Source organism: Pimephales promelas, chromosome 8 (assembly GCF_988280905.1).
Source record: "Pimephales promelas chromosome 8, fPimPro1.hap1.1, whole genome shotgun sequence".
Taxonomy (NCBI): domain Eukaryota; kingdom Metazoa; phylum Chordata; class Actinopteri; order Cypriniformes; family Leuciscidae; genus Pimephales; species Pimephales promelas.
Window position 1 is genome coordinate 20,712,333 of NC_142776.1, and position 26,229 is coordinate 20,738,561.

A 26,229-nucleotide genomic window follows, 5' to 3' on the forward strand; every position below is an offset into this window, starting at 1 on the left:
TACGAGTCATTAAATCATGTTTAATTTTGACTTCTCTGTGCGTGCTTTTTGGTGGACCCCCTCTTAGCCCCCAGTGTATGATTGAGACAACAACGGTTTGACTGAAAAATGTCAAAATTGAAAAAAAAAATGTGGAAACAAAGACACCTACATCTTGGATACCCTTGAGATAAGCTAAAACATATCAAAAATTAATTTCAAAGTGAACTATCCCTTCAAAGTAAAGCAGTGAACCTTTTTCAGGTTCGGAATAAAATACACTCTTAAAATGTATGGGCTCGTCCGGGATTTGAACCCGGGACCTCTCGCACCCAAAGCGAGAATCATACCCCTAGACCAACGAGCCATAACAAAGAAGCAATTCTAAAAGCTTATCAATGATCTGTTTGTGTAAAAGTGTCTAAAAGACCTGCTTTGTTTTGATGACATATTTTGATAAAAACCATATAGCCCGCCCCTTTTCAGCTCTGCGCTCGTTGTCTTTTGACTTCCGGTCTGTATTTTCACAGCGATCTTGCATGAGTAACGTTATGAATGAACTGCTCGTAAAAAAAATCCCGGTCGACATTTGTTAAGACATCTGCTTTACAATGCTTATGATAAACATTACAATACTCATGATAACTTTTGTTAACTCTACAATAAGTAAATCCACTTCACCAGCTAATTACCCCTGGACAGCGATGCCATAGAAATATAACGTTACAGAGCGACCGAAAAACCGATCGCCAAAAGTCGGTGATGACGACTTTTAAAGATGACGGCGCCAAAGTCGCCAAAGATGAAAGTCAATCTTGTAGTCTTTATAAACAATTTATTCCATTATTTATAATTATGGCCGGTTAGCTCAGTTGGTTAGAGCGTGGTGCTAATAACGCCAAGGTCGCGGGTTCGATCCCCGTACTGGCCAGGAGGTTTTTTTTCTCTCTGACATGTTTAAAAACCTAGATTGATTTGTTTTTGCAATTTCTACTTCAGTATTTCATTCAACATCATTAATGAAAATCTAACATTTACTTAATCAAATTGAAAAAATCAATCTGAAGTATATTCCCGTTCATTGGCCCCCAGGTTCAGACAAGGGCAAGGCTTAAGCCTAGTCCCAGACTAAAATGCATGTTGTAGCTCAAGCTGAAAGCAACTTGTACCGACATGTATGAACATATGTCAGTGCCATTGTTTTGTATAAAGATTCACACCAGTGATGTGTTTTTTTTTTTGTACTAAGGCATGTTTATTAAAACTAGGCCTACTAACTATCCTGTCTTAATCCAAGGCCTGTCTGTGAAACCAGCCCATGGTACATTTTTACGTTCACCTTAGTGATCAAGAAAATTGAAAGTGATATGCCATGATTTCCTGTTTCACTGACATTGGGCTCAAAATATGAAGTGACAGGCTTAATTTCAGCACAAATTATGAAATAAGATAATAGTTTAATTGTAGGAATTTTCTCATTTACATTATGTGAGCAATAATTAATTAGTTAAAATCAACTGGTGATGGTGGAAGATGCGGGTCTATATTGGCCCCCCACACACTGAGGAGGATCAGTTGGAGAATTGTAAATGCTGGTTAGGTCTTGGTCAGAAAGTCTCCAAAACTATGATCAGACCTCATTTAAATAACCACAATTTGTTTGTGAAGGTTGCAATAATTATAGCAATTATGGTAGACAGACATACACGTTATCATAAACTCTAGGTACCAACTAATATTAAAAAACACTCGGAAGCTTATTAGCTGTGGATGGATCTTTCAGCACAACATTGAAAATGAACAGAAAAGTTCAGACCACAGAATGAAGGTTTTTCCCTTATAAAAACCCATGGGATGAGCTGTAGCACAACTGATTAGCTCTTACACAATCTCTTAACTATAGACCGAAGAATCCAATTCTACTCGGTTACATGTGGGTTTACAAAGGTCTGGCTTTGACTTTAACTTAACTGATTATAAAAATATACAAGGTGTAGTATTACAAATTTTATTAACATGTTTAGTTTAGATTTCCAATACAATAGTATTTAAATGGAGAAAGATTACAAATGAGAGCAGGAAATCTCTGAAAATGGTAGGGGTTCCCAGCAGAAAATTCCTGACTGTCCTATCTCAGTACGAGAATGCCATGCCTTTCCTGTTCTCTCCTGCTAAGCAAGTTTGAACACCTGGAATTTTTAAATACCGAGACCATTTGTCTTGGAGTTTTCGTCTCAGTGCGAGAAGTTCTACATTCGGGTCTCATGCATTTGCCCACATGGATCCTTCCATGTGGGCAATTGTAACTTCCTTCTCCTATACACTTTTTCTACATTCTTATTGGTTATTGTGCATGTGAAAAAAATAATCAGTCTCAAAGCCGAACAACTTCAGATACATTTTCGATTTTTATTTTCCTTTTTGGACAGTTTATTTCCAGTGTTATCCATAATCATTTCCTTTGTCATTTTTGCATAATTCTTATAAGGCTATTACGAGGGCCATTGCTATGGTTTCAGACCAACCTGCATAGCAATTGGAAGACAAAAAAAGGGGCTGACGCTGACCCATTAGCAAGAATGAGTAAAACATGACTTGACATTTCATTGGCACAAAATGGTCTCTTTTTTTCAACCTTCCAAATATTAGAATCTTTAATAAACATGACTTCTGGATATCAAAAACTGAAATAAAATAAACAGTTTAGTGTATGTTTTAGAGACTTTGGGAACCTTGGGACTACCCAACTACATCCCTGGGACTTCCAAAGCAAATGGCAGTTTGAAAATACTCTTGTAGTGAAAGTCCCTCTTTAAGCCAGAAAAGTTGTAAAGGCTGCATGGAAACCTTTCCCAGAGTCAGAGAATCAGGGATGGAGACAGAGAAGAGTGAAATGTCTGCAACAAAATGGCTACCCTAGGGAACGAGGCAAAAGTACAGCTGGTTACCCATTTCCTATGAATGAATCTGTCTTCAACCAGAAGCAACATCTTTCAGAGGTATACAGTATATTTTTCCCAAACCCCATTGCAAAGGCAACTATGAAACAGAGCAGCTTAATAAACCAAAAAAATAACCTTTGTAATGAAATAATGTTTTTGTAATAAGTAATATCAAAAATCACTTAAACCTGGATCATTACATCACTGAAGCATGGTCAGAAGTACTTTTGTTTTCCTTCAATTTGAGATTCGCTCTAAAAATGCAAACAGGTTGTCTCATTTGATACCAATTCAGGTGAGCCTGGTAAAGATCACCCCTCATAAAGAGAACAACGTTTACCACCAGTTTTGTTTTTAAGGGTCACAGAGAATAAATCCAGACCCTTGCTAGCAGAAATAATTTGAGCAGAGGAACTGTGCTGATATACTGGGGATCAAAGGAAGTGGTCAGTCCACATCCAAATGGGTCAAATAAGGGATAATAGTAAGAGGGAAACCAGGAGGATGCAACATAACCATTGAAGGACACACGTTTTAAAAACGCTTGGGTCCCCATGGAGAAGACCTTGCAGTGGCCACAGGTGCACCAAAACTGGGGAATTCCTCAGAGCTGCTCATATCCGGAGCCTAAAGCAGAAGACAACAGGTTCAATTCCTCCATTAGTATTATGCACAAATCTATGGCTCAATTTCAGTCATTTACTCAGCAGCAGATTCCCACTCATGCTATATCATTGGCTTACCGGTGCACTGCCAGTGGTCCAAGGAGCCTCCCGCACAACAAAGCCCTTGGATGGGCCACGAGGTTCATCCATGCTGGAGGCCATGGGACCAGAAGACTTCATATAGGCCATTTTGGCTTCATTTTCAACTACGTCAGCCATCTAAGGGTAAATAAAAATACATTTTTACAAATTTAGTACTTTAAAATGAATAACTTGTAATAAAGTTCTTCTGCCAAAGTAGAACATAATCTTACATATTCCTCCTCCAGGTTCAGAAGGTGATCAATGGCTTCATCAACCTGCTCTGGACGGCCAGTCACAGTCACTAAATTTGGGTCTGCAGCTCCACTCTGAGGGAACCGAACATCAACCTGGAAAATACAAAACAATATATAGAATATGTACAAACATTTATTAAAAGGGCATTTTTAAAAAGAAATGACAACTTTCAAAATAGAAGTCAAATACTCGGTCCTAAAAAGATTAAACCACCACCATCTCACCTTAAACTCATCCATGATCTTGCGGATTCCCTTGCCACGTGCCCCTATGATGCGAGCGTGGACTCTGCTGTCCAGGGTGATGTCTTCAGAGATCATTTCCTCCAGTTCACCCACTATAGCCTGAATAGCATCACGTGCCGCCAAAGCATTTTGCTCATAGCCAGAAATTGTAATTTGATCCTAAAAGACCAAAAATAAATGGCATGTTTTTAAAAAAAAAAAAAAAATAAGCTTTTGCTTTATTAGTTTTTAGGCTCCAATCTGTTACCTGGTTCTCATCATTTTTCTCTGGAAACTGAATGTTGACGTCATGCTCATTGCGAATTTGGGTGATAATGGCCCCTTTGCGTCCAATAATCTTGGGGTGATACTTGGGATCCACAGTGATGGTCAGCTTGAAGCTCCTGAGAGCCTGCAGACAAAAAAAATAAAAATAAATAATATACACACGCACACGAGTAATTATATTATAGAGTGGAAATCATTTGAACAGCATTTCATTTGCATTTCAAACTCACTCGATCCTCCTGTTCAGCCTGTAGCTCTTTGACACGCTCAAGAAGACCCTCTTTAGCGCGGTCAAGGTGGGAGGCCAGGCCAGTAATGGAGATAATGTGAGACTGTAACTCATGAGCAGGCACTTGAATATTAACCTGTAAGAAAATATATTTGTCAGGAATGACAGATCAAATATGCAAAATAAAAATAAAAATGTATTTATATATACAAGTTTCCATTGTTCGGTATTTAAATGCGGTATACAAAAATAGAAGAAAAAAAAAATCCCACCCCCCAAAAATAATCTGAATGAGAATAATCATAAAATGTATAAAAGTAAAAATACACCAACTGATCAGTTCCGTTTATATGGAGTAGTATTACGAATCAATGTTTTTAAAAAATGGTATTAGTATATAAAAAAAATAAAAATAAAATAAAAAATAAAAAAGCTTGTTGGGCTCTCTCATCCGAATTTGAGGAAGTGATGTATGCCATAAAGCAGTCGAATTTTTTAATTCTTTTTGTGCTTGGGTTCCTACCTGAAACCCGAAGTTACATCGTGCCAGTATAAGTGATGCACTGTCAGGCTATGGCAGACCTGTCATTCAACCTATTGTAAGTCGATGTACCATCGCAAGGGTTTTGGAAATATATTATAAAGGTTGAAAAAGTTACATAGTGCTGCTTTAACGTGCTAAGTGCAAACAGCAGCATATAGAACAGATCAACAACAGAACATGGATTCAGATCAAATTTTCATGCACCTGCAGCATTTCTGACAGTGACAGAGAAAAACAATAAAATACAAATAAAAAAAAATAATAAAATAATTGGCCAACACTAAATATTTTAACTTTAAGATGACAAAAAGAAAACACAGTCCGTTTGAACAAAGCTTTCAAAAACCGGCAATTTTTTTTCTGTTCGACTAAGATTTTTCGTTAAACAACAGCCCTAACTTATGAGCAAGGCAAGTTGTATAGAGACACTGGGAAGTTTTCAGTCGGCAGCTGCACAATTGACCTATGGCTAAACCACGCCCTCAAACACGATGAGCCAATCACAGTGCACAGCTAACCCAACACACTCAGGCCCCGTCCACACTACTGCGTTTTCGTTTAAAAACGGAGAATTAAAACGAATACGATCTCCGTCCACACCAGCGTTTTGTCTGCGTATTAGAATTGATCTCAGTCCACATTAAAACGACTGAAAACGCAGATCACGTGACCATTCACCAACACTGGGCATGCGCGCGCCGGTGTAAACAGTGTTTGGCGAATCAGGGAAGGAAACGTCATGACTGATGACACCCAATCATAGAGCCGAGCGTGAGCCTCTGCGTCATCGTTTGTAAACTCCTCCGTTTTGTCTCGTCCACACTAAAACGCCCTCCGGAGTTTCAAAACGCAAAACGCAGCTGCGGCGTTTCTAAACTTCTCCGTTTTAGGTCTTCGTTTTTCCCGTTTTAGTGTGGACGGGGAGGTGCAAACGTAGCAAAAGGTCTCCGTTTTTAAACGAAAACGCAGTAGTGTGGACGGGGCCTCAGACATTCTCTCCTTCTACATCCATGTGTATATTTTTTACCCAAGCCACATCTCAACCAAGATAAGTATCTGCTCTGGATTAAGTTATGCTGTAGACCACACCAACTAAACAAGGATGTCTACATCTGTTCTAATCAAGTCAACAACGTATTTGAACGTTATCTTTAAAATCTCTAACATTACGGTAGACTAACAGTAGAACAAGTTAGCTTCAGTTTCTAGCTGCATTGTACATATGACTTTGCTTCATTAACGCATCTGTAAATAATCGAGATAACAAATGTTAACAATGTTGTGCTGAATGATTCATGTAAACAGTTTAGCACCAAATGGTGATGGCAACGATATGCGGCATCACGTTTACACTGACCTGTATATTTTTGCCTGGAGCTGAAGCTTTTCATTGACCTTCTCCACAATACAATTATTAATATAACCCTCCAATGCATAGTTAAGGCCCTTTTGAGATGATAATCTTTTTGTCTCCAATAATCACCAATTGCCTCCTGTGAAATGTCTCCTACTGTGACAGCTGCCATAGCGAAGGTTGACTGACTGTCCGAGTGAGTGGAGGGGGCGTGGCTTAGTCAGAGGTCAATTCAGCACTGCAAAACAGCCTTTTTAGGCTATTTTTTACACTTAGTCATTTGTTTGTTCCAGTTCATTTGACAGGAAGTCATTTCACGGTGGCCAATTTAAATGAGACATACTGCGAGTGTATAATTAACTTTGCTTGAGTAAAAACAATAGGCTATTCAGATATTTTATATGGGGAAGGGGATTGGTTTGTCAACCATGAATGTGAAACCATAGTAAAAATCAATTGGCGATGATTGACGCCAATCGGACATTCATGTTTTTTTTATTCTCTAGGCTTATTCAACTGAAAATCAACTGTAAAATAGACCAACCTCAAACTCATCCATCATCTTGCGAATTCCACTTCCTTTTTGGCCAATGATGTAACGATGAAGCTCAAAAGGCACTTCCACCGCAATGGTCACAGGAACCAAAGCCTAAACGACACATTGTTTAAACAAATCAACAAAACGCAACCGAATACACAAATCGGAACTGTGTACAATGGAAATGGCAGTTGCACCTTTAGCGCCTCAACAGCAGCTTCACATCTCTCTTTGCGGCCAGAGAGCACAATGACATCACACTTCTTTGGGGCCAAAGGATCAGCAGGTTCTTTCACCTCTCCATTGGCTTCGCCATTCTCCTGAACTGGAGCATCAGCTGATGGAGCGGAATAAACAAAGGCCACATCTTAGGCTTGCCATAGAAATTAATAACAGGCATGTGATTATATTTGCATGTTCTGGAGAAAAAGACTGGGTCATAGTGCATATGAAGATGGATGCAAAGCTATTAAGACAACAATAAAAAAAAGTTACTTGAAGTTAAAGGGTAATGTTTTCCCCCTAAAAGTACTATTGTAAACATGTTAAAAGATTTAATTTTTGCTTGCCATTTAGTTAACAGCAAAACAAACTTTGGATAAGTGTCTGCTGCAGAATGACTTCAAGGATCATGAATAGAGACATATCTTTTGGCATAAGAGGTCATTGTGCTATAAAAATATCCTTTAAGTTTCAAAAGTCAAAACTAAAGCTTTCATTGCAACCAAGCTCAGAAAACGACAAGTTTCAGATTTGTCTCATTGGACATGCGATGAAAGACCGCCACTGCACTAATGCCTACTTAAACATCATCTCTTTACCCCTGCCCATTGATTCACACACCATGCAGTAGTAAATATGAGACGGTGCAAACACAGATTTACTCCAGCCTTTTATAGTGCCAAGTTGTGGGGAAAAAAAAAAAAAAAGTCCTCACACTGGAATCCTTGTGATCCTAAAATTAAGCAAGCATGAATGATCTATTTTTAATGAAGTTCAGTCAGGTCGCGTCAGTAAGATACTTTGTTCGCTTCAATTTACTGCGGATTCGTTTTTTTTTTTTAATGAAATAGTTCGACGAAGGCTTTTTCAGAGAGACAGAAAAAGAAAGATGCCGTTCAGACTACTACATTTGATCCAACAGTGTCCAACATGTCGCAACACAGCTGAGTAATTGTTTTTACCATGCGTCACTATTGCTTTGTATGATACAGATAGTATGATATGTTCTGAGTATTTATAGTGTAGCACCAGTCAAACTGAATAATGATTGATGTGATTTGCTGTTTCTTCCTTTAGCATGTACGAGGTTAATGCAGGGGATTCCCGGATATGGTTCAATCATAGTTCTGTTTAGACAATGCAGCAAGTCATCCTTTGTGATAAGATTTTTTCAACAACGGAAGTTTTCAAAACTACTCCCAATATGTAATAGTGGGGACACTGAAATTTATTTTAATATGTAAAACTGTTACCCAATCATAGCAGTTTACTTCCAAGTCTTGAATGCGGCACGCCCATCAAAACGGAGCGTTTCAAAGAGAGGGTCAAAAACAGGGTAGAAAATACTTATTACTTCTAAATTAGGATGTTTTTGATGTAAAAATATTAACAACAAGTGGACCTCAGAGAACTAATATACACATGAAAAGGAAAAAAAAAAATCATGAGCAGTGTTAATTTTGATTTAGTTTACGTTAGTCTTTTCTCTAATATGCCATTTACTTTGTCATTAGTCATCTGAATTGTTTGTCGACAAAATACAATAAGATTTCAGTCGACTACAGTAGATTTAGACAAGTAAAATCTAATAGGTTTAGTTCAATTGTAACTCATTAACCTGATAATATGAATGATTTTAAAAAGTTGAACATGCAATACAGACAGATTTAACTGATGACAAATCTGGAAAAAAAAAAAACTCTTTTCAATAAATAACTTGCATAAATCATTCTATATACTTTCAAGCGGACATATCTATTTATATAAATTAAATGTACAGTATGCAATTTTTGGCCACCAGGGGTCACTCATTTAAAATAATAACAAAAGACTTTGATGACGTCGGGAAAGAGCGTGGGCTCACGGGAGTTGTTGTCCCTGTCAATGACAACCAGCTCAGCTCATGGCATGACATCATCGTTTCACAAAATATACGGACATACGGCATCTCTCTGTAGATTTAGCTTGTCAAGAAGCTTTAAATGCAACCCCAATGTTTACCTGGGTCATGCTTCTCCTGTCCCAAACCCTTCTCGGGTCATATTTTTCACCCGTACGTTTGAGCTTTACTGAGCTGGCTGTAGCAGCAGAACGTGCAGGCAAAGCATAATCGGTCGATAACTATAATACAGATGAATATAAATATTTATATTACGCACCCTCAATGAATGACCTATTTAGAACAATTTTCATATATAGGGTGCACCGGATTATAAAGCGCATAAGATACTGCAGTCAAACGTTTGACTCGGTTTGCGTTATGCATCTACTATGTGCTAAGGCTAAAGGGAATGTAGTGAGTGCGCAACGCCGGAGGTGAGGCATTTATTTAGTAAGCATGAGCGCGCTGGAGCGGGCACGTACATTCGCAGCCTGACTCATATGAGTATTCAATGTGCGCGGCTCGCTAACCGCAACAGTTGAGTGATTTGAATGAGACGACCCGGTTACTGTGAACGGGAAGTGCTTTATGAAGATTCTGTGACGCCCGAGCAGCACCGGGGACAGTGTGTCTGTTAAGAGTGAGAGCGGGCACGTGATTTACACACATAAAAATACGTAAAACTTTTTTTTCTTCGTTATTTACTTTGCTTTATTGGCGGTAGTCCAGTGTTCCCCTTTGTGTTTGGCGGGTTTCGCTGGGTTCCGCAAGGAAGTTAGAGAAAATAGAGGAGTCAAAGGTTATGACGCCATAGACGGGCGACTAAACGGAAATAAAGAAACGTCCCGTGTCTTCGAATTAAACTATAAATTTCTCCGTATTTTAAAGTTGGTGGAAACTGTCGGGATAATGCAAGTACACATCTAATAGAAATATACAACATAGATAGTTATTTTTGCTATTTTAAAGCAGAAAAAATACATATTGTGGCTTTAAATATAATTAATCCTTATTAAAGCTATTAAAAGAGCAGAAAGAACATTAGAGCTTTTTCTTTTGTTTGATTAATATTAAGGGGACAGACTGCATTAGGTTTATTACGCACTGTAAGACCGAATGTGCAAGGATCCAAATGCACTGATCCAGATACGATATTCTCACAACGGTTTACGTTCTGTAAAGACATTACTGTTTACGTGAATACTCCAAAATGGACATTTAGACAATGTTGTTTGTATCTATCCATTCAGACACGAAAGAGCTTAATTCATGACTCTCACGCTGTACAGCTCTCTATGTGCATGGCTACATGCTTAGGGTACATGCGCACAGAAAACCGTACTGAATAAAGCTTTCTTTTGCATCATCACTCTTAATCAGGTCTAAATGTCTGCTCCTCTTTCTCAGACTCACATTTTTCAAAGTATTATGAGAGATGCATCCAACTCGTATCCCGCCAGGTAGATCAGCACGTTACAATTCAAAAGTGCACATCTACCACAAAAGCAGGACATTGGTTCTGACTGGATCTCTTCCCAAATCGTCCCTCACTAACATTTGTCAACAAATAAAAACTAGACAAATGTTATGGAGGGATCAACAGATGTGTCAAAGTTTGTCATTCAAAACTTTGTCATCTAATTTTCATTGATGACAGAAACAATGAAGAAAATTATTCGTCAACAAAATTAACACCGTTCATGAGTCGTGCCACTTTTAAGCATTTAAATTAATTAACTTAACATTCAAATTTAACTTAAGATGCACACAAAAATCAACATGCAAACATTTGTTTTTTTAAGAACACACGTCTTGAATACTGAACATACCTCACAAAAATCATGGTTAATTTAATAGCTTGGTCAATTACAGCTGACATTGGAAAAAATCCCCACATCTTACCCTTATTGTTAGTTATACCAAATTGCCATCACTAATGTGTAAATGTAAGTGTTAATGTAATATCACAAGTTACAATGAAGATTTCAAGAGGAGCCATTCTGGCGTCTTATTATACGAGGGAGAGTTGAACCTTTTATTTCACAAAAGATCAAGAAACATTTGATTTTCCCTGACACGGCCAGTTAATTATCGACAGTTACTGTGGTATTTACCTTGCTGGTCCTCTCTGTCTGGGAACTTGATCTGCACATTGTGGTCTTTAGTAATCTGCTGTATGCGAGAGCCCTTCGGCCCCATTATGGAGCGGTGGAACTTCTGAGTGATCACACACTCCATGGTCACTTGCGCATCCTGCAGATTTAGGAAATGTACAGTCAATTATCTCCTTAAAACGGCAGAACTGCAGTTGTCTGAGAAAGGAACTGCATTAATTCATTGCAGAATCTACTCACCAAATCATCAATCAGCTCCAGCATGCGTTTCTTGGCAGCCTCCACACAATCTTTGGCTCCCTTTAGGGTGACCTTATCACTCTGTGAGCCAGTTCGGGGGAAACTGACTATAACACCACCATACTCATCAGCGATGTCTCTCAGGACTTGGCCACGACGCGCCACAAAGAAACGATGGTGCTTGGGATCGACAACCATGGAATCCTCAACAACATTATCCTGATATCAGAAATATGAGAGCAAAAGGAAACCAGTCAGAAGACACTAATATTTTACTGATCGCTGTTGTGGTTCAAATTGATGAACATTGGGACGAACCAAGCTCTTAATGAGTGCCTCCAGCTCCTTCTGTGCTTCTGCTACAGCTTCCTCTGTACCGATGACCGTGATCAGCTCCTGATCCTTATCTTCAGCAGTAGGGAAGATGATCCTGGCACCTGTGCTGTCCCGTACTTTGCGGATATTTGCACCTCCTTTTCCAATAAGGAACTTGTGGTATTCAGGTTTGGCACGAAGCTCAACTGTGTGGCTTTTAGTTTGCTATTAAAAACAAGTTGATTAAAGTACATTAAATTGTTTTAAGAGCAGCAATCACTGGGCTTGTGTTAAAAGCAGTTTGGATACTTGTACCAACAAAGCCTGTGCCCAAATAACATTCCAAGCATAACACCAGTATTATCGGCTTTGAGTTTCAAGTTCTTCAAGGAAACCCATCCCTTCAAACATACCTTCTCTTCTGCCAGGGACAGCAGCTGTTTCTTGGCTTTCTCAACCTCCTCCGCTGGGCCTCTGATTGTCACTGCATCGATGCCAGAGCCCTCCGTTGGGAAATGGATATGCACACCACCACACTCCTCCATGATGGAACGCACAAAACGCCCCTTTGAACCAATTAGGGAATTGTGCAGTTTTGAGGGGATGGACACCTCCATCTCTGTAATATTTGCCTGCACAGATATTTGAGAACAACTTCAATCAACATACTACTCCAATGTTTGAGATGTGTAATGTTTTTAAACCTTCAAATGGTCTTCGTTTCCTTTTTACACTTCTGGGTCTATACAACCCCAACAATTGATTAATTGTACAAAAAAAAAAAAATGTACATTTTTAATCATAGAAATAATAGATCTTTTTTTGTTTACTTCTCATCTATTCATTAATGCTGTGTTTTTGGAGATATAAAGTACTTTTGTATCCATATACCACACAATTCCTCAACTACGCCATTAGCTTTAGCATTAGCATATGACATATTTTTTTATGATACACTGCATTTATGCTGTAGTACAAGGCCTTCATTTCTGTGTAAAAATTCAAATTTATGCCGGATTTTTTTTTGACACATGAAAAAAATATATTTGACCCCGAAGACCAGAAGTGTAAACATTTTTTTACATACCTTCAGAACAACCAAATCAAGCCCAGTTTTTTTGTGTGTGTATAGATGGATAGATAATGTATGAAAAATTCACAAAATCATATTCCACTGAGATGGAGAACCTTTTTTTTATTAAGTAAAAGTCGATTGGGGGGTTAAAGAGGTCTCTAATGCTCACCGTGGTTGCATTTGAGCAAAAATAAAGTAAATACTACATTAACCGGTGTAAAAAAAAAAATGCTAAATTCTTACAGAGCCCATTTTTTCGGTGTTTTTTCTGGTAATAAAATGAAGACATAAAATACAAACTTTATCATTTATCATCAATTTTAATCATATGAAATTAAACTGTCAAATAACGTGCTGCACAATGAGCTTTACTGTTAAAATTAAAACTTATTCCTCAAATTCAGTTGATAACTTATTTGGATTCGTGTTAGTATTATTACATTAGGACACGTCTAAATTATACTGTGCAACGGTAATATATTTCTGTCAAGTTAAACAGAACTTTTATTTTGATGTGAAGACCTTTTGAGTTTGTGTGTTTGTCATGATAGTTTTCTCAAATGAAGCAGCTATTGCAGGGCCTATTGCAGGTTAGAGGACCCAACGAGTCAACATATAGAAAAATAATGTAGGAACTAGATTCTTTAAAGGAGAAATCTGGCGCAAAATGAACCTTTGGTCTAATAAACAGGCCAAAGGTTGCTATGTACCATGGTGCTTTGAGATTTATAACTGGATGCAGATTTGACACACCATTGTGACCTATATAAAATGGTTGGTTGGTCGTCGTTGAGCATTAGAAGGAAAAAGCACTGGTATCAATTGATTTACAAAGCTATATTGGGTTATTTACCCCCTTATCTTTGTCTTAAACAGAAGTCACCTGGTAGTTATTCATTACGTTCTAAATCGATCTACAATTTGCGTGTGCCTTTTGTCAGAACCGAGATGGGTAAAACCACTTTTAAATATGCCGTAGCATCGGATTGGAATCTTCTCCAGACTGAGATGACGTTAAAAGAAATAGCATCTTGGTCAATTTAAATATTTATTAGATAATCAGAGTAAACTAATTGTGTGTAAATGTTAGTAACTAGGTGCATTTTTTATATTTTTATTTTTGTAATGAGATTTGTTTGTGTGTTGTAACTTTGTTGTTAAATGTCCATGTAAACTAAGCTGCTTATCTTGGCCAGGACACTCCCGAAAAAGAGATTTTAATCTCAGTGAGTCTTTTTTTCCTGGTAAAATAACGGTAAAAAATAAATAAATAAAAAAAAAATTAATGAAACATCGGTACCTAGTCAACCGTTCTCTGAGATTAATTTTCATGATAATCGAATGTAAAGACTTCTCTCTAAAAACTGTTTAGCGTATAATGCCAGTACTGGGGGCATTTACCAAGTAAAAAGAAATCACTAGTTTATACCACTAACAAGGCTCAAAATAGCCCCACACTAACACAGTAACATAATAAAGGTCTATACATGCAAAACAGAGCATTGAGAACTTTGTAAGTGTACAGACCGTTTAATAAGTAGATTATTTTCTAAGATGGCTCCGGTCTGTATACACGAAGTGAACGGTCTTCATAAATTGTCTCGATCACAAACGGTCACTACAAGTCAAACCCCGAACGCCGTTCATACAGTTCAGATCACTCAGCACGACGTTTGTGGTTTGACTTGTAGTGACCGTTTTCCAAGAAACAATGGTAGGGGAAACACTGTTCCTAATTTTATTTTGGAGTTCAACCACAATAAATTTACATGCATCCAAGGTCAAAACACTTTAATTTTCTCATAATATACACTGCACAGCGCTGAGAACTGTTTGTTTGAAGATTGTCTCTAAACCCTTCAGTTTTACTGCATCATTTCATGGCAAAATCCTTTTTCTTTGATGTTCAAAAATCTTCTAAATGTCAACAACACAAACTAAACACTTCCAAGCCTCAGCGACAACTACAGTACTTTGGCGGGTCCACATAGACGTTTGCGGGCAGCCAATGAAGACCATGGTATTGTTAATTTTGCCAGCTATTTTTACATTTAGTCTTAGTCCTGTGTCAGAAGTACTTTTTTTCATCTTCAGTTAACCTTGGCTTATTTTCCTTGACTAAAAGCCTGGGCAATTTATTCTAATTTGTCGATGAAAAGTGTCATTCGTCATGCTACATAATGGTTAAATTGATAATAGGCTAACGATTCTTAAGCTTAATTATAAAAAAAATTCTTGAAATCTGGGAACCATTTTCTTCATACTTTAAAGGTTCTCTAAGCGATGTGGGGCCAAAACATTTGTCACATACATCAAACGTCTCCTCACTATCGGCTAGCTGCCTGTCCCCTAAACACACTGTAAAAAAACGCGGTCTCTGTAGAGTTTGAAAAATGGCCGACACACGACCAAATAGACGTCGTTCTGAAGAACAAATTAAAAAGAAGAAGGAGTCGGATAAAGAACGTGTGAAGTTCCGAATTTACATGGGTAGCAAAGCTTTTGAACGATGGCGAGAACTCCGGCGGCAGAAGGGCTTCCAGTCAGACATTCAGGTTGCTCTGTTTTTGCTGGACAGGTGGGTAACGTTAAATTGTTTTTTTTCTTCTAAATTGACGCTTTATGTTCGCCAAACCCACACAAGGATATAATTAGCTAGAACTATGCATGTTCACAATTGTTTCAGGAAGCACGGAAGGGAGGGGGAGGAGATGAGATGCGGCGGAGGGAGGGTCTAGCTAGCCTCCGATTTGTTTGAAAATATTCAGAACGTCAACAACACCCAGGATCGCTCAGAGAACCTTTAATGAAATTAACACAAGACCATAGTATGGCATTTTGCAAATGTATTACAAGCCTACTTAGGAATTAACGACTAGTTTAGGCAGATCAGAATAGATTATTTGTATTAGGTGACAATAACCATTTGATGTGCACTTTTTTTTAAATCTTTGCAGACCTAGTCACAAACAGCTATATTACACACTGCATGAATGGTAACATTCAAAAAAGCGAAATAGGGACCTTTTAACAAATGTGATGGACATTTAACCTTACATCAAAAGTTGATTTTATACAAAATAATAATCTCACCAGTTCTTTCTGAATGGCAAGGATTCTGTTTTTTGCTGCCTCACAGTTTGCCTTCTTCCCAGTGATGACAATCATTTCAGAGTTGCTGTTTTCCGCAGGCAGGTCAATCTTAGTGTTAGTCTCTTCACGGATCTAAAGAAAAAAAGCGCCAGTAAACTAAACTGTCTGTGAATGGATGAACGTGCAAGTCTAAAAAGTAACTACTCACCTTCTTTATATTTGCTCCTCCTTTGCCAATTATGTTTTTGTGGAATTGCTTGAAAATGGGAACCGAGACAGAAAAGCTGTTCTCAACCTGGAAAAAAACAAAAGTAGGCTAGTTTAAAAGTAGGCTAGTTTAAAGTAGGCCATCATACAAAATTCACTTTTACATGGTGTTTGAACATATGTATGTTGGCAGTGTGTGAGCAAAACCACATGCAGCTCATTTACATTTAAGGTGGTACACACTAAAACAGCTCTTTTTAAAACAGGCCCCAAAAATGACATTTTCAAATGGTTATAACAAATCAACTGTGGGGTATTTTGTGCTGAAACTTCACAATACATTCTGGGGACACCCGAGACCAATATTACATCATGTAAAAAGGGGCATAATAGGGGCCTTTTAAGAAAAGGCTAAAAACATAGTGTTAACAACATAGTAAGAATCCTTTCAAACTCCACTGGATTGTGTGCACTAGCACAGGCTGTCAACATAGGTACTACAAAGTTTAATTTCTTTCCAGTGTCTGTTATTTCTCTATAGAAAATGACTGATACAATTGCCTTTGTATTCATTTAAACTAGAACTCTATGCATTTCTTAATCTGGTCACATAAGCACTCGTCGAATTTGCCAAAATTTGTTGAACGCTGTACGCATACCCTCGTGTGTAAAAACTTGAGCATACTACGGGCTTTAAGGTCCATTTACACCATAACTATATTATTACAATAACGAATAGGGAAGACCACACCACAGCAATAATATATTTGGAAACGCCTTCAGAATAACTTTTCAGCTGATTAACAAAAAAACTACACAAAACCAGCCAATCAAAATACACACCCAACTTTAAAGTGGCAGACAACAGACCTGCTACCTGTGCTATATAATTTAAAGATGTATAATAAACATGTATAATAAACTATGTAATTGTCCATTGTATGGACGCTAATATAGTTATCACTATATACTGTGCTTAGAACATGACAGACATCAATCAGCTCCATTGCCGAGTAAGTACACTGACCAGGGATTTCAAGGACGGCAAATAAAACCAATCAAGGTTTAGATGTTAAGTGGACCAAAATCATTGCCATTGTGTTTGTGTTACTGATCTATTGATTCGAAAATATCATCAAATGAGTAAAGAGACACGGCAAAGAGAAAAATCTGGAAAAATTACAAAAATGTGTTTACCATTTCAGCCACCACTTTCTGCATGAACTTTGCGCATTTTTCCACCTCAGTCCGAGGCCCACGCAGTTGTACAATATCACTTTTCTGCGCTGGGTCAGGGAAGTTGATGATGACCTAAAAAGCAAGGGGGAAGGAAAGGTTATTTCTCCCTTATATGTAAACATGTGATTGGAAAAATAAACCATGCATCATAAAACACTTACCTCAGGAAACTTATCCCGAACTTCCTTAATTTTCTCCCCTTTCTGTCCAATGATAGCTCGATGAAGACGTTGTTCAATGATCATGTCCTTTGTACGCTCATTCTCCTGTTAAAATCATGATATTCTTAGAGACTTTAAGTCGAGAGTTGCCAGGCAACTCCTGCAAATAACCCTGAGGACTTTATACTCCAAGGCTGAAGAGCATACAGATGTTTTGTTTTGTTTTTTTCCCCACCGACACACAAGCACCTGACTCCACTTTATAATGTCTGCTGTAAATTGGTTTGCATAATTCTTAGAGTATAGACATTAGAGAAATTAAAGTAAACCATTTAAGACAAATGCAACCATTACACATAACGTGGAAAACCCTAACCAAAAGAACACTCAATAGAAAACGGTAAACAGAGACTTCTTTATCCAATTACAAATCCATCCAACTTGCCATGCGTGACGCTAGCTCCAACAGCTCCTTCTTGGCCTCCTGCACACCCTGGGGGTCACCCTCGATACGGATAAGGTTACTCTTCTCATGGTCAGGTGGAATGCGGACAGACACTTTGTGCAGTTCCTTTATGCGGTTAACTGGGTGTGGAGAGAAAAGCACATGTGTTATGTGTTTGCATAATATATGATTTAAGCTTCAGAACAGCTGTATACTCACTGTTTGCACCGCTTTTCCCAATTAAGTGTCGGTGGAACTTGGGGTCCACACTTATCTCAGTGTAGTCCATTCGACTAACCTATGGAGAACACATGAAAACCCAACCAAACTGTTTAGAACACATTGAGGCCAAAATAAAAAAAGCAATTGGAAGCCTATGCGTTTCATGTAATAGGGAGATTAGTCTTACCAGATCTGTAACGATTTCTTGAATCTGGCCCTGTACTATCTGTACGTCTTTAGTAGGCCCTTCCAGCGTGATCTTGTCCTCACCCTCAGTGAACTCAATGTGCACCTGTAAATAAACAGAACATTACAGGGTTAGTTCAACCCTCATGTCATTACAAACCCATAAAATAATATATTTGTTCACCTGCAGAACACAAATGACTATAAAATAAAACCTGAGATTACTTTCCCTCCACTGAAAATCCATTCCACCAAAACTATGACCCTTCAAAAAGTTCATAAAGCCTTAACATTGTAAAAATTATCCATATAAATCAAGCGGTTTAAGCCAAGTCTTAAGAGACACAATCGATTTAATCTAGGCTTTTAAATCACATAGTGAACAGACAAAGCAGATACATAGAGCACATCAAAAATGGTCAATGGAAGTTGAAAGAAATTTTTCTTTGTCGGCATCTCTATTTGAAATCTGCAATTTCAGTTATTCGAGGAATTATTAACTTTTGCACTTTGACTCGGCACAGCACGGATGAACACAATGTTTGAGGAGAGCGTGTTTGTGTCAGTCACTGCACCAGTGTGGATACTGGCATTCAGAATCACAGATTATTATTTTTGGAAGTATGACCAACATAAGAATTTTCACCGCAAAATATCATCCGACCAAGTAAGCAGCATCCACTTTGTTCTGGTTCTGCCATTGCAGTAAATCGCGAAGATTAAAATTATACTTTGTTCTCAAATTTTTAATATTAACAATGTCAGCATTGCGTGACATGTTAAACTTCGTAAAGTTTAATTATATAAAGTGCTGTGAGAATAGGCTATAAATCTCCATCTTTTTCCTTTAATGCACTGTCTTTAGCAACTCATAAGTAGCAACAGAGAACAAGTAAATGCTCATACTGTTGCTTCCAGGCCATGTATCACTTTATCAGACTGATATGAACTGATTAATGTATCTTCAACCATTGCGTGCTTACTGGCTCAAGTCCCATGTCATTCTGAACTACCTGTGCTGGTCGATGCAATTACTGCAACCTTTGAACAGTCACTTTGACATGCAACTGGTCAAAAACATCTGGTGACAATGAACAACATCTACACATTCCCCCTCATGGAGCAAAATGAAGCATATTTAGGCCAAGCACTCTGATGTGATAAGGGAAAAGTTGCCTCGCCTTGGGCATTTGCTGTGTGATCTTTGCCAGATTCTGTCCTTTCTTGCCAATAATGAAACGATGAAGCCAAGAGGGAGCAGAGACTGAGGACACAGTGTAGCTGTTAGCCTGTGCAGAGAGAGTAAGGGTCAAAGGTTACACAGTCAAATTGATAGCCCTTCTACTGTTACATTTGACGCATTTCCTAAATTAAAGAGAAAAAAAAGTGCAAAGGGAGCCTGAGGGAAAGAATTCTTGTACGGAAAAATGGGGGGAGGAAAACAGTCTTGTTTACCTTGGCATACACTTCAGTGAGTGCCTGGCCCAGCCGGTCTGGCTCCCCACGCAGGATTACTGTCTCTGAGCTGCTGTCGAGGGATGGGATCTCGACCGAGACGCCGGTCCTGTCCAGGATCTCTTGCAGGGTGTTACCCTTAGGCCCAATCACATACTTATGCTGAGATTTCTTTACCTCCACTGCAATAGTGGTTGCATTCTTCTTCTGAAAGAAGCAAAACATCTTCCTCAGTCGCTTTCAGGTTTATCATTACTTATTTCACATGGATGGGCATTTCAGTGATTCAGCAGTATTCTGTGGATTTGGAAAAGTTCATTAATTATTCGGTCATTGCTCACCTTCTCCTCATAAATCTTCTTGATCTTGGCCAAGGCCAGGGCCACCTGCTCTTTTTCCCCAGTGATGACAATCTCTGTTTTGTTCACACTGGGTGGAGGGACATTAATGCGGGCTCCCGTCTCCTGCATCAATTCCCCCACTAGCTTGCTATAAGCTCCAGTGAGGAAGGGGTGGAACACCTTTTCGATGTTAATTCTCTCCACAGCACGCTTATCCTGCAATTTATTGAAAACATCACCACCATCTTCTAGATTGAATCTGATACAGAACGGTGTGATAACAGTTAAACAAAAAAATCGAATAAGGTTCCATACCTGCTCGGCAGAGATGAGCAGGATCTCATGCTTGGCCTTCTCCAAGCCTTCCTTGGTTCCAGAGATCTTGATCAGGTTACTGGGGTCTTCAGGTCTAGGGATCTGGATCTTGGTGGCAGTCTTGAGCTCGAGCTCCTGCAGCTTCTCCCCATTCTTGCCGATGACAAAGCGATGATGTTCTTTGGGGATGGCCACAGTAGCTGAAGCCTGTTGCAAAGTAAAGTATTAACAGGATTTACTAGGGATATACAACTATTTTATTCTGGGAGATAATGACCAGCTGACAAGTTATTTTCATGACCAATAGCAATAAATTGACAATGAAAATTGTATGCTATCATCTAAATAAATGTTTAAACGCAACTCAAAAGTGCTTAAAGAATACAAGTGAAAAAAATATTCATTTAGAAATTTGCTAAACATAACTTTTTAAATTAGTGTTTTAAAGATTAACGAGCTTAACCAGCGTCATATGATGGGAACACAAACTTAAATTTAAAAGGATTTTTGGAAATAGGCTCATTTTACAACTCCCCCAGAGTTAAACAGTTGAGTTTTACCGTTTTCGAATCCATTCAGCAGATTTTCTGATATTTGGAAGAATGTTAGAAACCAGACAGTTCCTGGTCTCATTGACTTCCATAGTAGGAAAAAAAAATTCTATGGAAGTCAATGAGACCAGAAACTGTCTGGTTACTGACATTCTTCTAAATATCAGAAAAACGCCTGAATGGATTTGAAAATGGTAAAACAACTGTTTAACTCTGGGGGAGTTGTAAAATGAGCCCATTTCCAAAAAAAAGGGGAGTATCCTTTTAAAAGAAAGCAAATTACCACACAAATAAATAGACTGTTTTAAAAAAGAAAACCCTACTAATAGTGGCTGATGACCAATATAATGCCAAAATATTGTGCTTTTCTACAAGCTGCCTAAAACATGTTAGAAGCATAAAAATTACCTGAGTCTGCAGTCGGGACACAATCTCTTTGCGGGCTTTCATGACAGCGTCATGTTTCCCAGAGACCATTATGGAGAGGCCTTGGTCTTTAGCCATGGAGAGTTCCAGGTGGGCTCCAGTCTTGTGCATGATGTCAAGACACACTTTAGCCTGGTCTCCTTCTCCAAACTGGTTTATGTCCTTGTACTTGCGCTCTTCCAGAGGCACATGGAAAACCTGTATTTATCCAAGCGGAAAACAGTCAAACCAAGCAATAACCATTCCCCAGTTAAGATGGTGATTGTAACTAGCTTGACCGCCATACCTGGGTAATTATTGAGGACTTGAGAGGTTTGAGTTTAGTCGTCCAGGCATTTCCAGTCTCCTGTACCCCCTCTGGCAAAGGCTTTTCAGGCAGAGGGGGAAAGGCATCCTTGTAGGTGGGAAGGCTATCCTCCTCTTCAACACCACTAGTGCCCGCCACAGCAGCTAACAGGGAACAGAGCTACAACTTCAACATTCATGTTGCCAGAGAATGGTTACGAACAAGTCAAAAATGACCAAAACCCCCATTTACCTTTGACCTGCTCTGGCAGAAGGCCACTGCGATGCTCATTAAAGCTTTCTTGCGTAAGTACAGCGACTGAGCTCATGGTCGAAATCCCACGTTTACACGGAGTCCGAGTGTGCCACTAGGAGAGGAAGAGCTCAGGTGATTACTACAAAAAAAGGCACTCTGCCTGGATGAAGTTACGACCAAGACAAAAGAAAATACAACCTGGCAGTTAAGAAATGAACTATCAACATGGGTGTAGCTTATATCTTTTCATGATAATAGATTAAAGTCAGCACCATGACATTCACACCAAAATGCAAATGAATATTATTGATTTTTTTTTTTTTTTGTGAATGATTAATCCATGCAAGTTTCATTTAAAAAAATAAATTTCACAACTCCATCTTCCAGTGAAATTACAGACTTCTCTCTGGTGACAAGACAAGACCAATCATTTACTTCACTTAAACCCTGCCCATTTCGTTCATTCAGCCTCCATGCAACCAAAAACTAAATGATAGAACCAAACCACAAATCGAACACAAATCTTTTTCGATAATCAATTTTACTCTCAAAAACAAAACAGAAAAAAAGATGTCACTACTTCAGCTTTCATCGCAACTTTATTAGAAATGGGGAAAACCTTATATTTTGGATAACTTTTGGTTTGTTCAGAGCAAAATAAGTGAACATTGTCTGCATGAGCAAATTTAAAACATTAAAAGGACTTATCCATTTTGTGGAAGGTCAAAGTTGTCCGTCTGTTACCTTGGACAAGGGCTAATTCTAAGCCATGGAGTTAGATGAACGAGCTCTAAAGCTAAGAGGATTTCCCCACTAACCCTTATTTGTTGTACCCCTAGCATGCAGGGCAGCAAAAAGTGTGTTTTTTTTATCTGCTTCGTAAATAAGTTCCACAAAGCACGCACGCGTTTAATTGAAAACATGCGCGCCACACCTCAGTGAAACGTCTACTTGGCAGACTGCTCTCCTACTCCTCCACACAGGACTGTGAGGAAACTAAAGAGACAACAACATAAAAGCTGAGGCTACTGTTACAGCCATGCAGCCTTGAGTCATGAAAGACCACTTATATTTGCTGCTAAAATTCCAAATGTCAAAGACTAGCACGGCTCTTCAAGAGTAGGTAGCGAAAATAGTGTGCATAAATTATACAACAAAAATAAAAGACTATAGATGGACTAACCCTTGGGATAATTGGCTAATCACTCTTGTATTAAGTCATACAACATTCCTTCCAGTTCAGTGTGACAATCTGGCCCCTCAAACCCCCCCCCCCCCCCCCCCCCCAATTCAAACTCCAAACCTCTCTACAGTACAAGGCTGTTTTAATGTGCTTCTCTCTGCATACCCCTTTCCAGGGCCTCTTCCTCTACAGGCCTAAAGACTTGGACCCAGAGGCTAAAAACATACAGCTCCTCAAGGCAGATCAAAAGCACTCCAGGGGAGCTGATCCACAAACCAAACACTAAAACAAACCTTCAGACGCTCAAATTACATTTAATCATATGATCACTCATAAGATTTGATCTTAATGATAACAGCACAACTTTTGATCCCATGGCTACAAACAAGAATCTTGCGGTTCAAAGCAAACATTAGACCTGTCAGCAAATTAATCTAGTAGAAACAGAGGCAGTGGTCAATGATCTTACCAGCTAAATGGTCAGTTACCAGTTAATCCGTCCTGTAAAGCTGCCCGTTCGTGTCAGCCTGCCAGCTTTTGCCTAAGACAAAACATAATCAAGGAGAAATGAGGAGGGGAGACAAACTGTCACTGATGATGCAGAACCACTTTAGTTTGCCAGAACTTAGTTACACGTGGCATGATTTGTTTGCATTTCATTTGACCTTGCTTAATTCTTATTTAAATACAAGCAAATGTGACTCATTAAAGCTGGAAAGGGAACTAAAATACTGATCAATCCGGTTCAGTCACCTACTTGTAATCCTCGTTCATGAATTTAAAATAATTAAATCATAACCATGCTTAAAGATCCATTGAATATACTCGCAAACAGGTGTATAAATGCTTAAAATGGGCAAAATTAAACAAAAAAATAAACTCGTGTCTTTAAGTGTTGAAATGGCCCTCTCGCGTCTTGCTAACGTGGCCATTCCTGCGTATGTCAGATTTAAATATGGCGGATTTACATTCGAATTTCTCTAAGAATGACACACAAAGGGGAACTGGGATAATAGCTCAAAGTATATTTAATAAATACAATGTTTTGGGTATATAAAACACGACTTTTGCATGTAAAATCTTCACAGCGCTGCTACATGAGCGCTACGTCAACTCATGACACGCCATGCTAACGGCTAACGGAGTAGGAAAAAAATAATTTTCGTTTAACACTGAATTTCTCAATTCACATCGAGAAAGATTTAAATCCCAGGAGAGGTTGATGGGTATATATTTAATGGAATTAGTGGTGTCTGTCGTTGTAAGATACGTCAGTTTTTGTGGTTTGCGGAGATGAAAAACTTGTCCTGGCTAGACACCAACTCCAGTAAACTTTGAGCTGCGCTTGCGCGATAGTGACACGTACACCAGCTAGCGCAAGCGCTAACACACTGGATTAGGAAAACTTTACTCTTATTGATCCATTATAACCTAATACTCCGAGATTGACAACGCCTAACAAGTATGCACTAAAAACACGACCTTTGCTGATGGCCGAGTGTATATGTTAATTCAAGATCAGCATAAGTGACTGTCCACACAAAGTCCACGTAGGCATTAGATCAAAGGGTGAAACACAGTGTGGAGAAATTGACATGGAGTCGAGCCAGAGCACATTTGTACGGCAGAACGTTCCCCTAACGAGGTAGCACGAGTATCAGAAATCAAGAATAACTAAAGCAGTTATTCGAATGTATAACATAAACTGATTGATTTGCAGAATGAGGAGTGACTTACTTGTGTTTGTGTTCCCGTCTGCCCTGTGTGGTGCAGAAGCTTGTAGTGAAACTCCACTGGCGAAAGGGAGGAGCAGCAGCCTGTGAGTTATATAGCTCAAGTCTCCTCCAATCACATTCCCTCACGTCACTGCCCGTGCAGATCATGCATTTCTTCAGTCTGGAGAGGGTCTGGTTGCGGTGTCATTGTTATTTGTCTGTATTTTTTTTTTATCTTCTCTTTCCTTTTCATTTTATGTTAATGTATTCACTGCTGTTTATTTATTTATTTATTTATTTCAACAATATATATATACATATGGAAAGAAAAAAACGGTGTTCAAATGTAGTTTGGCCTAGTGGTGGGAATTTGTGGATTCATCTCAGTAAATAGCCTATCTTTTCATCAGAAAGATTCGTTCATAAGTTATTTATGCAGGTTACATCAGCAGTAGGTGTATCTATGAGCAGTAGTCAGTGGCTGAATCCAAAATCGCCCCCTAAACTCTCATTTATTCCCTACATTAGTCCACTAGTTAACTCGAAAGAATGAATAAAAAAGAGTGAGAGAATTCGGACAACCGTTGCCCAGATAGCACAAGTCTATTTGATATGATTTTTACATCTGGAAGACGTATTTTTAAGAGTGTTTGCTCATCTGCAATACGTCTATTGGACGTTTCCTGTCAGATGTCAAATAGACGTTTAGAAGATGTCAGTTTAACATGCATTCTAAATCATTATCTTTAAGAAATCTTCTAAACATCTATTTGACATCTGACAGGAAACGTCCAATAGACGCATTGCAGATGAGCCAACACTCTTAAAAATACGTCTTCCAGATGTAAAAATCACATCAAATAGACTTGTGCTATCTGGGTGAGCTTATCGGTTGTTATTGTAGTGCGATGTGTGTGGTTGAATGAGTGTAGTCAATAACGTCCACTAGCAGAGGTGTAGTGGCAAAAAAAGAAGTGGTTAAAATATAAATTCTGGTGGACCACGAATGTGGTCACCAGGTAAGGTGGGCCACTGCCTACCGGTATGCGTATCTCCTGATGACATTGCTATATAGGACTCGACATTAAGCCTTTGGAAGTAAATGGAAGTAAATCTGCCATTCACTTGTCCGAGTAAAAAAGTTCCTCGTCCAGATTTTTTATTTTTATTTTGTGTGTTAATTTATTCTGAAACAATTC

At 38.6% G+C, this 26,229-nt stretch overlaps 1 protein-coding gene and 2 non-coding genes across 3 annotated transcripts; 1 reads left to right on the top strand and 2 right to left on the bottom strand.

Annotated features, from left to right (window-relative positions):
• Positions 1-274: 274 nt before the first annotated feature.
• trnap-ugg (transfer RNA proline (anticodon UGG)) lies at positions 275-346 on the bottom strand. The gene has a single exon. It is a non-coding gene; the product is annotated as a tRNA-Pro (tRNA).
• A 490-nt stretch (positions 347-836) lies between these two features.
• On the top strand, positions 837-910 carry trnai-aau (transfer RNA isoleucine (anticodon AAU)). The gene has a single exon. It is a non-coding gene; the product is annotated as a tRNA-Ile (tRNA).
• A 2,094-nt stretch (positions 911-3,004) lies between these two features.
• On the bottom strand, positions 3,005-25,188 carry hdlbpa (high density lipoprotein binding protein a). The gene is made up of 28 exons (XM_039691408.2): positions 25,053-25,188; positions 23,785-23,856; positions 22,130-22,244; positions 21,878-22,041; positions 21,574-21,789; positions 20,615-20,821; positions 20,300-20,515; positions 19,959-20,165; positions 19,685-19,792; positions 18,505-18,609; positions 18,315-18,393; positions 18,096-18,235; positions 17,651-17,755; positions 17,448-17,561; positions 16,252-16,338; positions 16,044-16,175; positions 12,289-12,507; positions 11,879-12,100; positions 11,561-11,779; positions 11,321-11,459; positions 7,300-7,439; positions 7,109-7,213; positions 4,668-4,802; positions 4,418-4,561; positions 4,150-4,329; positions 3,901-4,017; positions 3,665-3,805; positions 3,005-3,548 (listed from the first exon to the last, which is right to left on the bottom strand). Exons 3-28 carry the CDS (start codon positions 22,203-22,205, stop codon positions 3,456-3,458), a joined length of 3,810 nt encoding a protein of 1,269 aa, XP_039547342.2. The 5' UTR covers positions 22,206-22,244; positions 23,785-23,856; positions 25,053-25,188; the 3' UTR covers positions 3,005-3,455.
• Between the last annotated feature and the right edge of the window lie 1,041 nt (positions 25,189-26,229).

Coding starts and splice junctions, on each gene's coding strand:
- hdlbpa (XM_039691408.2), bottom strand. CDS start 22,205: ATGAGCTCAGTCGCTGTACTTACGCAAGAAAGCTTTAATGAGCATCGC. Junction 16,176..16,251: donor GAGGAGCAAATATAAAGAAG/GTGAGTAGTTAC, acceptor TTTTTTCTTTAG/ATCCGTGAAGAGACTAACAC. Junction 4,562..4,667: donor AGGCTGAACAGGAGGATCGA/GTGAGTTTGAAA, acceptor TTTTGTCTGCAG/GCTCTCAGGAGCTTCAAGCT.